The 16,536-nt window shown below is 37.3% G+C and overlaps 1 protein-coding gene across 2 annotated transcripts in view; it reads left to right on the top strand.

Moving 5' to 3' along the window:
• LOC306851595 (BCAS3 microtubule associated cell migration factor-like) overlaps positions 1 to 16,068 on the top strand; it is a 242,230-nt gene extending 226,162 nt beyond the window's left edge. Inside the window, exon 24 of one of the 2 annotated variants that reach the window (XM_079387976.1) lies at positions 14,366 to 16,068. In XM_079387976.1, the coding sequence (XP_079244102.1) occupies positions 14,366 to 14,517 (152 nt within the window). In that variant the 3' untranslated portion in view covers positions 14,518 to 16,068. The remainder of the gene's footprint in view (positions 1 to 14,365) is intronic. The other variant, XM_079387977.1, reaches the window with a different exon arrangement.
• Positions 16,069 to 16,536: the final 468 nt, after the last annotated feature.

The raw sequence follows: 16,536 nt of genomic DNA, 5'->3' as shown, positions 1-16,536 counted from the left end.
CATTCTTTGTAGTTGTGGGGCGCCCCGTTTAATAAGGCAGGTTCAGCAGGGAGCCTCTTTGAAGGGTCAAAAGCAGATGGTTCGACACTTAGCATCTCCTCACGCACAGGCGCTTCTTCAGAAGACGATTGTAGCATCAGGGGACATCTCAGACTCTTCTTCTTCTACTTTATCAGTCGCTAACTACTTCTCCATGTTTCATTCCATCTATCCCCTTCCTCCAGTCCACAGATTTTGCATTCTTGCATAGTCTAACATCAATGAAATTGGATAACTGAGAACTGGGAATTTCTTCTCATGCAGGTGATAGAGAGCGAATGCAAGACTCACAGTTTACCGTCACACAAGGAATGTAAGAGAAAATACTTGAAATGCAGTCACCTTAAAATTAGATTTTGGCCGGCGGCATAATGTTGCAAATTGGATTTTTGTCATTGGTGCTAACCTAACGTAAATTCCATTTAAGCAGGGGGAAGAGGACAGGGCTCAACCCTGTCAAGCGCGGTGTCCCTCCCCACACCACCGCTGCCAGTGTTTACTGAGTTTACACACAGGGATTATGTCTCTGTCATTCCTCATTACTCCAGCCGCCCCAAAAAACACATTTATATCTATTTCCCCATTAAGCCTACAGTACTGAGTGCACACTCTCAAAACCCCATCCCCCTTCAGCCTTACAGAGCTCTCAGAAAGACATGACTCTTAAAAATTTGATAATGCTAATACACTGTCTGTCTTTAAACAAAATGCTGCAACGAGAATATTATTCTCGTGTTTGATTTATTTTAGTGAATCGGTTCATTTGGTTTACAGTTCAAATCAAATAATCAAATGTCACCCAGCTTAAAATTCCCGATGTACATCTATCTAGTTGTAATCATGACTTGTAAAAAATGATATAACAATGCTAAAATGTTTGTTTCTTGTTTCTTGTATGTTTTGTGTGGTTGATTAACACATACTGTGATTATGGAAAGGTTTTACAGTAATTGTGTATGGCGGTGTGAAATTTGAAAGGACCCTCCTTTGTTGTCTACTGAACCAAATATATGTGTTCTTTTAAAATTATTAAGGCCGATGGGTTTTTGTGCACTTGAAGGAGAGCCCACACTGTCGGAGCCAGACATGCCACAATAGCTTCATTGTGAAGAGGATGTTAGCGACAGCTCTCAAGCACCCTCTCTTTCTTTCTTCCTCTCCTTCCTCTTCATCCTTGAGTATTCAGTTCGACCCTCAGGGCAGAGCTTTACTGTGACAGCAACACACATACATACACTCTCTAAATCACACACACACAACACCTTTATATATACACACGTCAATGTTGTTAGCTTTTTTAGTAATAATTTATAGTGTTGCTAACTGCTTATTCAGCTTGACTGTAGTTGAACTGCTTTCATTTATGAACATCTAGTTGCTCTTTAAAATACAGTTTTGAAGTAGCTTCCCAATACTGAAACATTTACATGGCTGGCCCTTAAACAGTCATGCATGGCAGCTGGTAAAAGTAAGAGCACATGTACACGAGCATAGTTTTCCCGACATAAATGGACACTTGCATGCTGTGACCACCACTGAGCTGACTGAACTGTGACCGGCTGAACTTACGATGATTAGAGCTTTTGTCACGAACCTAGGAACAATGCACTTACATCCGCCAGTAACACTCGTCTGTACATACTCCTCCAATGGCTAGACACTCCAGGGCGCCAAAAATCTGTCTTCCTCTCGATTGGCTGTTAGCACTCATCAAAGAAGCATGTTTGTTTTCCAACCTCTCCAAAGCCATCAAAACATTAATCACTCGATATTTTAGCCTTTGCACACTAGTTGTCCCAGTTTTAGTTTATAAAATTGTCAGGTCCTGTTTGAACGGTTTCGTTTTATGATTGAGTTAATTGTCTGACCAGAAATTGGTTATTAGTTGGCTCTCACGGAATCTGCATGCAGAACTCCACAGAAAGTTCCTCAGGTTTCCATAGAATTAGAATGACGTCATTCTGAAAAGTCCCTGAGTGCTTGTGTGTTTGTTTATGTAATATTTTGGCAAATTTGATGAAGGTTTCAGCTATAAATAACCATGTTATATTCTCATCTTAAACTTTTTTACTATGTTTTATTTTATTCTGTAGAAATAAGCTGATTTTCCTTCCCAAGTAAGTACAGAAATTCGAACGTCTTGCTGCTGACTGACAGGGCTGATAGTTTGAACTTAGAGTAGATTTACAGTAAATGTCTGTGATAATGCTTACTCAGACTGAGCCTCACCATCTACTATTTATTTCATGTATGCTAACAAAAATTTGAGGTTCGATTAAGAATTAACCATGAAAATGTATCAAACAGACCTTAAATTGGTAATGTGCTGCAGGTAATTACTGGCATAGCAGATTATTCCCAGCGCACAATAGGGTAGATCCTGTTCTGGGTGTACTGAAAACCCTCCATTGTTTGCTTACCTGGTTAATGACAGTAATATTCCCTGTTTGAGTTGGACTAACTCACAAGTATTCTTTCGCCAAATCACAAGCTATTATCAGAAAGAGCGTTCCATGTCTTAATGTCACGGCTCATTTTAGTGTGGTGCGATAGTCATCACTAAAGCAACAAGACAAAGCTGAAAGCACAGCAGCCCAGTCACTTGCCATGCAAAAGACTTAGCTTGTGCTAATCAATCATCCGCCACCTATACGCAGCACACGAACGATGGATTGCATAAACAAACCCAGCTATAATCTGGGTCTGCTCAATCTCCTGCCAAACCCAAGTTCCTCAGTGGAAGTGTGCTGGACCATGAAGTTGTGCTGCAAGTCTGTAGTGTTTAGCTGCTCTATAATGCCTGCTAGATTTGAGCTTGGTAAGTGTAAATACATCCATATGTCATTTCAATCTTCCTTTTCTTTAAACTGCTCCTCTATAAACTGCATCTCTTCCAGCACACAGTGACCCTGCATTTGTGGGCAACAAGACAGGCATGATCATAGAGATATTAGGTCCATTTCTGCATGCTTTGTTGATCTGACCTCTGTGGAGCTGTTGCTCAAGATAGGGCCTGCAGCTCTCAGTGAGTTTACTATGTCATTGACCATGATGTTGAGCTCAGCTGTAGCTGACATCATTACTTACATTGTTTGAGACCAGGAACATGAAAACAAATCTCTGTGGTTCTTCATACTGTGAGAGCATGTGTTGGATAAAGACTGTAGAAAGTGAGGTGGTATTAGTGCATGGATATATGTGTAGTGAGATGGCCAAGAGGGCAATGAAGTGTGAAAACAGGAACACAAGTATTATTTCCTCCCCTCAGCACTCACCCATTCATCCCATGATCAGTATCTTCAGTCCAGCCAAGGTTTGAGAGTAATGTGCAGCGACAGAGTGAGACGATGAAGAAGAATTCCAGCATTCAGAGTCTCTCTCCATCAGTGACACATTGAGCCTGGATATCATTTTAGCATTTATCCCCTGCTTTTTTTCCTCGTTCTTCTTCTAGCTTACAAACTAGTTGCTAAAACAGTAAAGAAAAGGGCAGAAGCTGGGATTGAGGGTAGAAACCGAAGCTTGCAGTAAATGGGCTTTTTGTGGGATTTTTTGAGACTGCACTTAACAGCTCGCTCAAGGGAGTGACAGTCAGAAAATAGCGGCTCAGAAAGAAAGAAGGGAGAAAGAAAGTGAGACAGCTGAGAGGGTGGAAGGAGCACTTTTAAAAGATGTTCCAGGATGTCTGGACATGGTGTTGGTGAAACATGACGAAAGCGCCAGGCATTTGAGAGCGCTGCAAATGGAAGCAAGAGGCAGGTGTCGGTGAGACATGCTACGTGTCGGAGCCGTGATTCCACAACCGATCCGGACTCATAGGACATTTACTGTGTTTAGCCTCCAGAGTATAAAGAAGAGTTCATTATTCAATACCACACTTACCTGGCTCTTTCCTACTTCTCCAAACACTTCCTCCCTCTCCTTTCACATCTACACATGTGCTGTATATATATCAGTAAAAGAAGTTGCATGAATTAGTGATAGAGGACATAATGGAGGGTTTCTTGAAGGCGCAGCTGAAAGGCGTTGCAGCGCTAACGGTCCACACCGATATGAGATCACTGGCCTGACTGCAGCACTTTCCAGGAAAGTGAAAAGAGGAGAGAGGATGTGAAGCGAGCGAGGAAGAGAGAGTGTGACTGTCGCTGCCTGTGCCGCTGCCTCTCTTTCACACACACACACACAGTTCTCTAATGGCCTCACACTTAGGAAAGCACTCACGCACGCCTCTGTTGAAGCAGTGAATAAACATTTTCTCTCTTTCTTCCTCTAGAGGCGTTCCGACACTTTCAGGTGATTGTGCGCTCAAAGAGGACAACATCATTTAGTGCTATTATTTAATTGCTTAGTGATGATCTGACTAATGCAAAACAAAATGGCAATTATGCAGAGCAGAAAAAACATTGCTGTTTATTTTCTAATGTGTTTGTAAATGGTAGATGAAAGTCCGGTTTGGTGTTGACGAGCACATGCGAGCTTGAGCTTCAGGGTGAGTGAGTGAGCAATGGTGCTTTTCAGTGAAAGACCAGCTGAGTGCAGGATTCCTCCTTGGGCTACAGGGCTTTAATGAACCTCACTCCATCAGCAAGAGTGTGTGTGTCTGTACAACTTAGGATGCTTGGCATGGCGTACGGCTCCGCGGCCGTCACATTGACCGTGCCCATCAATTAAAGAGACATAAAGCAATATGGACAGCAATTAAATCAACTAATTGAATCAAAACTCAAATTAAGCCACCAGCCGGAGTGGTTTGTAATTGTAAATGGCATGAGCCTTCCATCCCACTGGCTTAAATTTGAGACCTGTGCCTTGAGCAACTATTTAACCAATTACTCTGCAAGCAGTAATAGACCTTCTTAATGCTGGCAGAATCTGAGTGATTTTGTTTGACTTGGGGTTTTTATGTGGAGGCTGTGGTCTAGTTTTAGCCTGTGCGATAAATACGAAGTCAGTTGTTTGTTATCTTAATGGATTTGGCCACGTTTAGTCCATTTAGCACATTTGGAAAGTTTGCTATCACTGTATACTATTCAGAAACAGTTCAAATAAACCAATAATTTATTATATAATCGATTAATCTAACGATTATTCGATTGATTAATCGGCTAATCGTCGATTATTTCACTGATTAATCAGTAGACTTTGATTATTCAGCTTTTGCAATTAGTTAAATATATTAATTTATACATATTCTAACATAAATAAAGGTCACTTCAGCTTTAGAAAAGCATATTATGTTAATTATTATACAATTAATTCAATTAATTCAAATACAATTAGGCTCATTAGTTAAGATGAATTAAGAATGAACAATACTTCTGCAACATTTATGAATCTTAGTTAATGTTAATTTCATCATTTACTAATGCATTTATAAAAATCACAAGATGTGTTTTTAACATTGGTAAATGCACTGTGAACCAACATGAATAAACGGTGAACAACTGTATTTTTATTAACCAACATTAACAAAGATTAATACATAAATTTAATAAATGTATTGTTCATTCATGTTAATTAATACATTAACTAATGTTAACAAATGATACCTTACTGTAAAGTGTTACCAGTTCATTATAAAAATAGATGTATTTGGCACACAAAATGAGATGACAGACAGAGACTCACCATTTAATTAGCTACATGAAAAAGTGACACATCATTCTGCTAAACATCTCCTTTTGTAAGTCATATGGATAAGAAACCAAATAAAGGTAAGCGATAAGACGCTTTAGATAAATATTTTATTCACAACATAATGTCTTAAAATACCTTATAGGGTTATAGGGTATATAAGATCAAGCTTTGATCTCTGTAAAGCAAACTAGCACTTTAATTAAATAATTTTTCCCCCACTAATAAAAATATTTTATCATTAGCCTGCTCCACACTGGAGAGCAGCTTTATAACAGAAAATCAAGTTGTAATTCTAACTGAAAGCGACACTGACTCTGGTTTTTCATGCTTAATACAGTAAAGCTGCTTGAATTAAGGCTATCTATTGCATAAAGTACTAACGTTATATAAATAAACATGATGTGACCGGCCTTTACTGGAGTACTGAACTTTAGAGCTCATCAGACATCCAAATCGTTGTAATCAGATGCATTTTTAACTGCTGTATTCTCCCCGCTTTCAGTTTTTGTTGTGTTTATTTAGTTACTGAGAGGAAAGAATTATATTTACATATTCATCTAAACGCCACTCAGGCAAAGAGTATAGAAGATACTCTTTGGCCGTTTCTCAATATGAGTTCTTGTCTGTACTTGTGTTGTTGTGGACTTATGAAATGTCATCAGTCGTTGCCCAAGTACTGTTCCAATTCAAAGTTCACATCAAGCCAAGTACAGTTCAAATCCCCGGATGTGTCCTTGCTCCGCCCCTTTTATCAAGGATGCATCCAGAGGTGACTTGTGCGAACTTGAGGCAGCGAGGTATCCCAGAATGCATTTCGCACCAATCAGTGAGCGTTAATGGCAGAGGGGAAACTATTTCATGTGAGAATGTAGTTGTTTAAAACTCAAATCTGTGGTTTATTTATAAATAAATTGAAAATTTGTTTCGCCGATTTTGGAGACGTGAGTTCCAGGCGATCAGCTGGATCAGCTACGCATTGGCATTTTTTGTAGCTATTAATATTTTAAATGAAACAGAAAAGAGGCAACGCTGTTTGATATAATATTTTGTTTCACTGTAATGTATGTATGTTCCCTGAACTACATTTTTGCGGCTATTAATATGTTTACATGAAAACAAAAAGAGGCAGTGGTGTTTGATATATTTAGTCTTATTGTAATACAGTGTAGATAACAGTGAGCTGAATGACGTGATCAAGTATGCTGCTGTTCCATTTGCAGAATTACTGGACTTGTGTCCTCCAGTCCTCTTGCGAAGTCCGAACTGCCTTTGGCTAAGGTTCGGGTGTGTCGTCTTCTCTTAAATTGCATCCATGAGGGATGAATTACATTATTGCGCCACACTGGTCAAACCGCAGTATTGCAGGCTCTTACAAGATCAAACGATTACTCAACAACAAAAATTTTGTTGACTAATTGTTTCAGGCCTAAAGTGTAACCATGCCCGCCCACTCTGGAAGTATTTTTCTCATTCATTTTTTCCATAGAGATTCATAATGTAAGAGTATACATCACCCATAGGTGAGTCACAACATTACAAATTGGATTTTAAAGCTAAATATTCAAAAAAAAAAAAAAGGTACAACATACTTGCCGTCTTTAATTAGAATTAGGAATGAGAAATTTTTATTTTTAATTCAGCAAGGATGCATTAATTTGATCAAAATTAACACATTTATAATGTTACAGAAGATTACCATATCAAACAATTGCTGTTCTTGTGAACTTTTAAACTTTAATAGAAGTACAGTGGTGTGTAAAAGTTTTTGCCCCTTCCTGTTTTTTTTTTTTTTTTTGCATATTTGTCACACATGAATGATTCAGGTCATCAAACAAATTTTAATATTACACAAAGATAACCCAAGTAAATACAAAATCGAAATAATGATTTCATTTATTAAGGGAAAAAAGCTGTCCAAACCTGCCTGGCGCTACGTGAAAAAGTAACTGCCCCTTAAATCTAATAACTGGTTGTGCCACCCTTTGCAGCAAGCAACAACTGCAATCAAGCATTTGCGATAACCGACAATGAGTCTTTCACATCGCTGTGGAGGAGTTTTGGCCCACTCTTCTTTCCAGAATTGTTTTGATTCAGCCACATTGGAGGGTTTTCAAACATGAATGGACTGTTTAAGGTCATGCCACAGCATCTCAATCGGATTTAAGTCCTTTGATTTGGCCACTCCAAAACCTTAATTTTGTTTTTCTTGAGCCTTTCAGTGGTGGACTTGCTGGTGTGTTTGAGATCATTGTCCTGCTGCATAACCCAAGTGGGCTTGAGCTTGAGGTCACAAACTGACGGCCGGACATTCTCCTTCAGGATTTTCTAAAAGAGTTCAGAATTCATGGTTCCATCAATTATGGCAAGTCATCCAGGTCCTGAAGCTGCAAAGCAGCCCCAGACCATCACACTACCACCACCATATTTTACTGTTGGTATGATGTTCTTTTTATGAAATGCTGTGTTGGTTTTACACCAGATGTAACGGGACACACACCTTCCAAAAAGTTCAACTTTTGTAGCATCAGTCCACAGAATATTTGCCCAAAAGTCTTGGGGATAATCAAGATATTTTTTAGCAAATGTGAGATGAACCTTTGTGTTCTTTGAATTTCTTTAGATCACGGCATGATGTGTTACTCTTTAAGCATGCTTCACTTTGTCAGACAGGTTCTATTTAAGTGATTTCTTGATTCAACAGGTCTGGTAGTAATAAGGCCTGAGTTTGGCTAGTGAAATTTAACTCAGCTTTCTAAAATAATGTGGTTAATCACAGTTCTTTCACGATTTAACAGGAGGGGGCAATTCATTTTTCACGTAGGGCCAGCTAGGTTTGGACAGCTCCTTTCCCATAATAAATGAAATCATTTAAAAACTGCATTTTGTATTTACTTGCATTATCGTTGCGTAATATTAAAATTTGTTTGATCTGAATCTTTTAAGTGTGACAAATATGCAAAAAAAACAGGCAAAAACCTTTTCACGGCACTGTATGTACTATTGATTAACAACCCCAGAGCTTTCAGTAGATCTGTATTTAATGATTTAAATGATCACCCTAACAATCACATTGCAAAGCGCTAAAAACAGTCCAAACACTTTAGCAACTGCATAGCGATGCCCTGCCAACCACCCAGAACACTCTTTTGCACAAGCAAAGACAGTTTTCTCATTTCACATTTTCTCCAGCCAATGTAAAACTCTAGTTCATATTCTGCTTTTACAGAACAGCACATGCAGCTGATGTATCAGATACGGCAGACGTTAGCATCTTATGTCCGAGGACAATGTTTCCTCTCACATTTCCTAGAAACATTTTCTCTGGCTCTTCAGACTCATTCATCACCTTAGTGTTATTTCAGTGAAAGTGAAGGAAGAAAAAAATATAGAAGAAAATAAATAATTTAAGCCCATAAGTATATGTGTGGAGAGTCATTCACACCTCTCGTGGTAATGCTACACTAGAGCCTTGTTGAGTTCGGACATTACTTGCAGGAACATGAATATGCTTTCATTTCAACACGCACTCAACTCGCTGTGCTCTAGTTAGAAACACGGCAGCAATGTGAGATCTGAGAGTTTATGCGTGGGTATCGTCGTAAGTGTGATTCATTTTTTAGCACTGTAAGTTTTATCATTCATAACTCATATTACTGTCTGCAGCAGGCCTACTTTTTAGCACTCACTCACTAGATTTCTTTCTTGCTTGCTGGTTGCTAGGGTGGTCGATAGTATTGAAAAGCGCTTTTTGTGAAATTATCATGAAGCAATAGACTCTGTTTAGTCTGTCTTATGTTTGTACCCTCCAGGCCGTCTGTTTGCACTGAGACGATGTCTGGTCCCTCACACGAATCACCATGGCCTCCACCAATAGCACGGCTCTGGTTCTAATGAGTAAATGAGAAATGTGCCCTTGCTAGAGGATGGTATGTGCCAGGGCAGCAGAGGTTACAGTAGGTTTTCATTATATGTAATTGAAAGCATAATGGAGGCCGGCCACCTTTACCTGCACTGCTCATGAAAGTTCATTCTGTAATGACCATGAAATATGGACTTTTACATGTGGGCGGGGCTTATGCCTTCCATCCATTCTGATAGGGTCTTGTCGGTTTGGCAGCGACTCTCTCTCTCTCTCTCTCACACACATACACACACACAACAATTTATAGCCCAAACAGAATGGGTAAACTGGATACAGGATGAGGCCCTGTCACAATAATATGACCCATACACACTCACAATGCCCCCCAGCTGGGGTGTTGCTAATGCCCACTTTTTAAGAGGATGATTCCCTTAATGCCAGCTTTTCATTTGAGTGATAATCACAGAGGGGCTGTGAAATAACCATCAACTCCTACAAATCCTACAAATGTGGGAGTGGGTGTACAAACATATCCAGTATCTTGATTGGTGATCAGAATTATTATTATTATTATTTGTAGTAGTAGATTAGTTGTAGTAGTAATAATAATAATAATTCTGATTATTATGTTAATAATAGTAATTCAGATCATTGTTTGTATTGTTGTTAATATTATTAATTTGAGTTTGTTTATTATTATATTAAACACAGCGTATCTCACGTTTTTTTGTTTTTTTTTGTTTCTTTAGCCAAGTAGTTTACATTGTTTTATACATTAGCGTTTCAACTTGATATATGTTTGATATGCGTTTGATATATTATGTCTCATACATGTTTCAAGCCTAAATACATTTTCTGTGACAAAATTAATTTATTGTGGATCTCTCAATCAATTACAATGTCTGTAGTATATTTAAATTAACAATGGGTACTCTTTCTCCTTGCATCCATATCATTTATCAGTAAAAGTCCTGCTGGAATATGCAAATCAACTCACTATGCATTATTCAGTGGACTTTTGACAGCTCCAGAGATCGTGTGAAAACTACAAATAGTGGCCAAATTTAAAAGCGCATTACAGGTGTTGCCACACTCTTTTTTCTGTTTTCTCTCGTCACATAGCATGGATTTCAAACTTTTTTGAGTGTGTTTCTACTGCATAGACAGCCAAGGTTTATTAAAAGCCCATCTTGTCAGGCAGAGACACATGACCTGGAGAGAAGAATGACGAGTGTGCTAATCAACACCAGCTGCATCCATGCTACGATTAAAGCGCAAACAAGAAACTGAACTCTTAAAGAGTGTATATCAGAGTAAGCTACGCCCTCTGTCCCGTTTACCCCCTCTCTCCCCCATAATTAGGGCACAAATTGGGTTCACTCTCTCATTGGCATTTACACTGGCACAGCAGTCTGATGAAGGGCTCTTTATGTGCTTTGATCCAGTTTGGTTTCCTTCTAATGATCAGTTGACTCCTCCTCAGTGCCCGCATGTTCTCTGTCACTCAGTCGTGTTCTTCACTGAGTGAGTCTAATGTGTAAGCATGTGCTGGTTACCCACAGCAAACAGCGTTCTATGATCTAGAAATGTGTGTGCCATGCTGGACTGGCGTTTACTGCCGAAAACCAGCCTGTTTGATAATGTTCTGCTGGAGCCTGCCGCAGGGGCCCCACAACAATCAGACGTGCCTGCAGTGATGCAGAAGAGGGAATAGAAACAGAAAGAATTTCACACTGTGTAATGTACGTATAGTTTTAGGGGGAGATTTCATGTAGCTTGTAAGTTTCATTTAAAAGAGATGGCTGTTGGTAAATATAAGGAATTAGATGTGTATTTTACAACTTGCCACTCATCTAATCAAATTTGTAATGGATGCAAGCCTGTTTCCACCGTGAAGACTTTTTTTTCTTGCAATTCTGACTTTTTTTCCTCAGAATTAAGCTTGCATCTAGGAATTCTGAATTTTCCTCTGAATTCTGAGCTTACGTGTTGCAGTTCAGTTAAAAAGCTAATTGTGACTTATTTATATCTCACAATTCTGACTTTTCTTCTCAGAATTGTGTTTGTCTTGCTTTTCTGACAGTTCTCAGAATTGCAAGAAAAAAGTCAGAATTTGTGAGATATAAACTCAGAATTACGAGACAAAAAAGTCACAATTACTTTTTTTAAATTCTGTGTTGGAAACAAGCTTCCATAGTAATGTATGCATGTATGAAGCCACTGTTTTTTTATTATTGCTTATATTTAATAATTATAGTTTATAATCTGTAATTTTGTATAGACTTTATAAGACAAATATTTGTATACTTTGGTTTGCATCCATCAAATAAAAGGCAAAAAAATAAGAAAGAAAATATATTTTATAAGCTACCATTCATTAATTGTGGAATTTACTATAAATTAAATACTTTACAAATGAGTGGTAATTAAAAAAATATATAGAATTAAATGAATTTTTTGTATTTTACTTTAAATACAATGCAAATGAAAAGTATTAAATAATAATTATAATTATGTATAATAAGTATATTATTGAAGTGTTTACCTTATTGAATTTTACTATACATTAAATATTTTACAAATTGAATAGCACTTACTTTAATAATATAATTAATTTTATATGAAGTGTTTTTAATTTGTGAAGTATTTTACTTACAGTAAAATCCGGTAAAGTAAATATTTTAATAATATAATTAAATTTACTGAATTTTACCAATTTACTAATTATCTATTTTTATAGATTTTATATATATATATAGAGAGAGAGAGAGAGAGAGAGAGAGAGATGAAAATGTCTAGTGAAAATAATTAAACTGTGTTGTAAAATAAATAAGATTCTGATCACACTGTCTGCCCCTAGTGTGTGACATCATTATTTACTCTGCACTTAAAGCCAAGAGCACAGTTTCCAGTGGAAGCATATCACTGCTGGCGCTCTCCCTTACATGCAGATTCACAAACAAACACACGCCACCAGCACATTTCCCCGGTCCAGGTGTGGGCCCTGCCTTTGATTACTTCAGCACCGCGTGGCATCACTTAAGTGCTGTTTATTTGCGTATGCCCATGTGCGAGCGGCTTTTGGCTCTGCCACACTGTGTGCCTGTGCTATCTGCTGGGCACACGAGGAAAAGCAGAGTCACCGTCTCTTCCCTGGCACGCTTCTTTCTCTTTGAGCCAGTAGAACAGGATTTACGAGCACCTGTCACAGGGGTATGTGCCTCCTCTCCTCCCCCATCAGCGCAAATCATCAGGGGGAATGTGGCCACCCAGTCCCTGCTATCGCTTTAGCACCGTACGGTGTGTGTGTTTGAGATGTTCTGTATACACACCAGATAATAACTGAAAAATTATGGACACCACCATTCTGCATCTGATGTATGTTTAAAACACTGCATATATCTCAGAGGTTATGAGTCCCTGCTGTCCGGGACTGTGTATAAAATGGACAAAGTTTAACAACATGTAACATCCACAACATATACAATACAAATCATGCTGAGAATAACACTCTCCACAAGGTGCCAAAACACAATCTTTGGCCATTATGTCCACAAATATTTTATGTACTTGGAAAAGGAAAAAAAAAGAAAACTTGTTTTTTGCCTCTATATTGCACTTTTTTCCCCACTGGATCCTTCACTTTAGTCATCTAATAAAGTGGGTCTTTTTTTTTACAAGAAAGCATAAAACATGGATTTATTTTTCCCAAAACTGATAGCATTGTATCTCTGCGTTTTCAAGCAGCTTGTTTTGAGCAGTGTGGATTATACAGTCATTTTTAGGGAGGTTGACATTTCCACAGGAACATTTCAGGCTGCACGGGTAACTAAACATCAACTCATATTAAAGATATTTTAAACAACATAGAAAGATTTTTGTGGTATATTTGTAATATGCAAGTCATAATGACAGTTTTGAAAAATAACAAATGAAAAATACTCAGGATCCTGAGTGACCTGTTGATGGTTACTATTTCAGACAAAGACATATATTTGTGAGTATTTATTGACTTTTTTCTCCTTATTGATTTTTTATTGATTTTTTTGTTGTTGCAGTATTTGACTGTATTTAATGTAAAAGACGTATCTTATTCTCAACCAGACTGCATTTATTCCAATGCATCAAACAAATATGTCACTTGATCCTTCAGAAATCACTCTGATATGCTGATTTGCTGCTCAAGAAACATTTATTATTATTATCAATTTTGAAAACAGTTGTGCTGCTTAATATTTTTGTGGAAACTTACATTTTTCATGACTCCTGAACAGAAATTATGAATATAAAGTTAAAAAAAAATGACAATTATATTTGAAATATACAAATATTACTTTTGTAACAATGTCAGTCTTTCCTGTCATTTTTGATCTATTTAATGCAGCCTTACGGAATAAAAATGAAAAAATGTATAATTTTTTTTACCGTCACCAAACTGTCATATGTATTTCTATTTTATCATTTACTTATAATTATAATTCCCATCTTATAATTTCCTTTAAATGAACCAGAACTTCTTTACAGTTAATAATTGTTTTCCCATTATTCTAAAAGATGAAACATTGTTTAGAAGTTCAGATGATTATGAATCATCTTGAATTGCAAACACTTCATTTATATTTAAAAGAATTAGACACCTTCAGGTAACTAGTGAGATTGATTAATCGTGAGGTTAATCTTGAGATTTTACAGTGAATCATTTAAATCTTTAATGATTTCAAGCACTGCAGCGATCCTGCCTAACAGTGCGAGTCTTGTTTAATGTTGTTATTTGCTTCATCTTTCTCTCTGTGTGTGTGTGTGTGTGTGTGTGTGTTTTGAATGCAGCAGAGCTCCAGAGGGAGGGAAGCATCGAGACGCTCAGCAATAGTTCTGGCTCCACCAGTGGCAGCATTCCCCGAAACTTCGAGGGCTACCGGTCCCCTCTCCCCACCAATGAGAGCCAGCCCCTCAGTCTCTACCCCACCGCATTCCCCTAAAACCAGCCGTCCCACCCCAAGGAAACTTCTCTGTCACCTTTGGACAATCTTGACAGTACAACCACAACACATCAACACAATTCCATCCTGCTCCGCTATATCTTTTCTCTGTTCTTTGAAATGTGGATTTCCTTTAATCAAACCTGGCGGGCAGGAAAACCCTGTTCAATCAGGCCCCGCTCTAACATCCTTTGTCATTCACTTCCCTTGTAGATTAATGTTAACGTTACCTTCACCTGAGAGAGAGAGAGAGAGAGAGAGAGAGAGAAAGAGAGAGAGAGAGAGTGCATGGATATTAACCTCGACAGGTCAGATGAACTGTAGAAGGGATTCGTTGGAGTTGCCACTTTTCTCAAAGATATGTCATATTACCAATATCATTATCAATCGAACTTCCAGTGCGTATCTTTATTGAACGTGTGCGTGCGTGTGTGTGAGTGAGAGTGTGTGTTCATCAAATACGTGCCCTGATTACCTCTCAGTAGTTGAGTTAGGTTTGAGCTTATAAAGTGCAATGCTGATTTGTTTCGATCAACACCATCAGTAGACAGTGTTTCATATATTTTAGTAGACGTACTGTAGTTCACATTTGAATTGATTTGACTTTTATAGATAATCAAACATGGTCATGTTTACAGTTGAATCTGGTTACATTATAGTGTTTATTATTCCGCACATTTTTCTGTATATTTGATTAATTTTATTTTTTTTATTGTTTTTAACAAGTCAGTTTCTTGGATTCAATTTTATTTGCTTTATAAATTCAGTGGATTCAAATGGTTTAAATTCCTTTCAATTTATGCGTAAATGACATGTATTGATTCTTTCAAAAAGGGATTTTTGTGTTCTAATGTTTCCTTGTTTGATTCGCTTTTTTTCCTTGTTTTATAGGCTGATATTTAGCAGTGGCACTCTCAAGGATCCACAGCAAATTTATTAGTGATTTAGACACTACCCAAATGTTAAAAAAGTAGTTCCATCATTATCATCATCATCATCAATATATAATTTTGTATTAGCTTATTTAACTATTTGTAATGGCTTTGTTTAAAGAATGTCTTTAAGCTTTGCTTGACTGGATGTAACATTTTACATACACACGCAACACACAGTTATTGATAAATACCAATTAAACAAGAAATGTGAATACACGGTCCTAATCATCAGCTTGTCAAAAAGCTTAAAGAGCCCACTGTTGGCTGGCAGCTCTGTACATGTTGAAAAAGCCTCAGTAGTTGAAGAGTTTGTTCACCGTAATTTATAACGGCATTCAAGTTGGCATGACTTTAAGTCTGAATGCAGTGCACATGCTTTGTATGGACTATATTTTTTGTAATAATACTTACACAATGTGATCTTGAAATAGGAATTTATGCAAGTGAATTTAAAAAGTCTTCTATACATTTGTGTGTTTGCTTAATACAGCATATGCATTCTGACTTTCTTAGTTTGTTGTTTTCCCTTGTTAACTTACCTTGTTCTCTCCTGAATATATTTGTTATACAAAAAAATAAATAAATAAATGCATTTAAATGACGAGGTAAAATCTGGGCCTGAGGCTACAAATCTCAATCACTTTGTTTGAATCACTTCGCCTTTGTTTAGGGAACTGTTTTTTTATCATTATGAATCTTCCACAAGCTTCAGGACAAAGGCTGACTTCTTCCGTCTCTGCTTTAATTGCATGTGTGTAAGCTTTGTGTTATGAAATTATAATGCGATTATATAGATCAAATGCGTTTATTTGCGATTATATAGAGTAGCTGAATTTTCATTTTCCAGCACAACTTCACCAGGAATTTATCAACTTTAAAAATGTTCTCTTAAAATATTGAACTTGTGAAATTAATATTTTAAATGCATAACTTTGCTATCAAATAGGAAACCATATATAATAACAGGTAATTTTCTTATAGAAAAAAAAAATTCTTATGCAACTTGACCTGATGCAGTAGGCAGATAGTATCACAAAAACCCACTGTTTTGTCATTATGGTGATCTTTATTGTACTGATTCAAA

The sequence above is a fragment of the Barbus barbus genome, assembly GCF_936440315.1.
Source record: "Barbus barbus genome assembly, chromosome: 31".
Taxonomy (NCBI): Eukaryota; Metazoa; Chordata; class Actinopteri; order Cypriniformes; family Cyprinidae; genus Barbus; species Barbus barbus.
The sequence above is the reverse complement of the archived record's forward strand: the minus strand, read 5'-3'. Positions and strand labels throughout refer to the sequence as shown.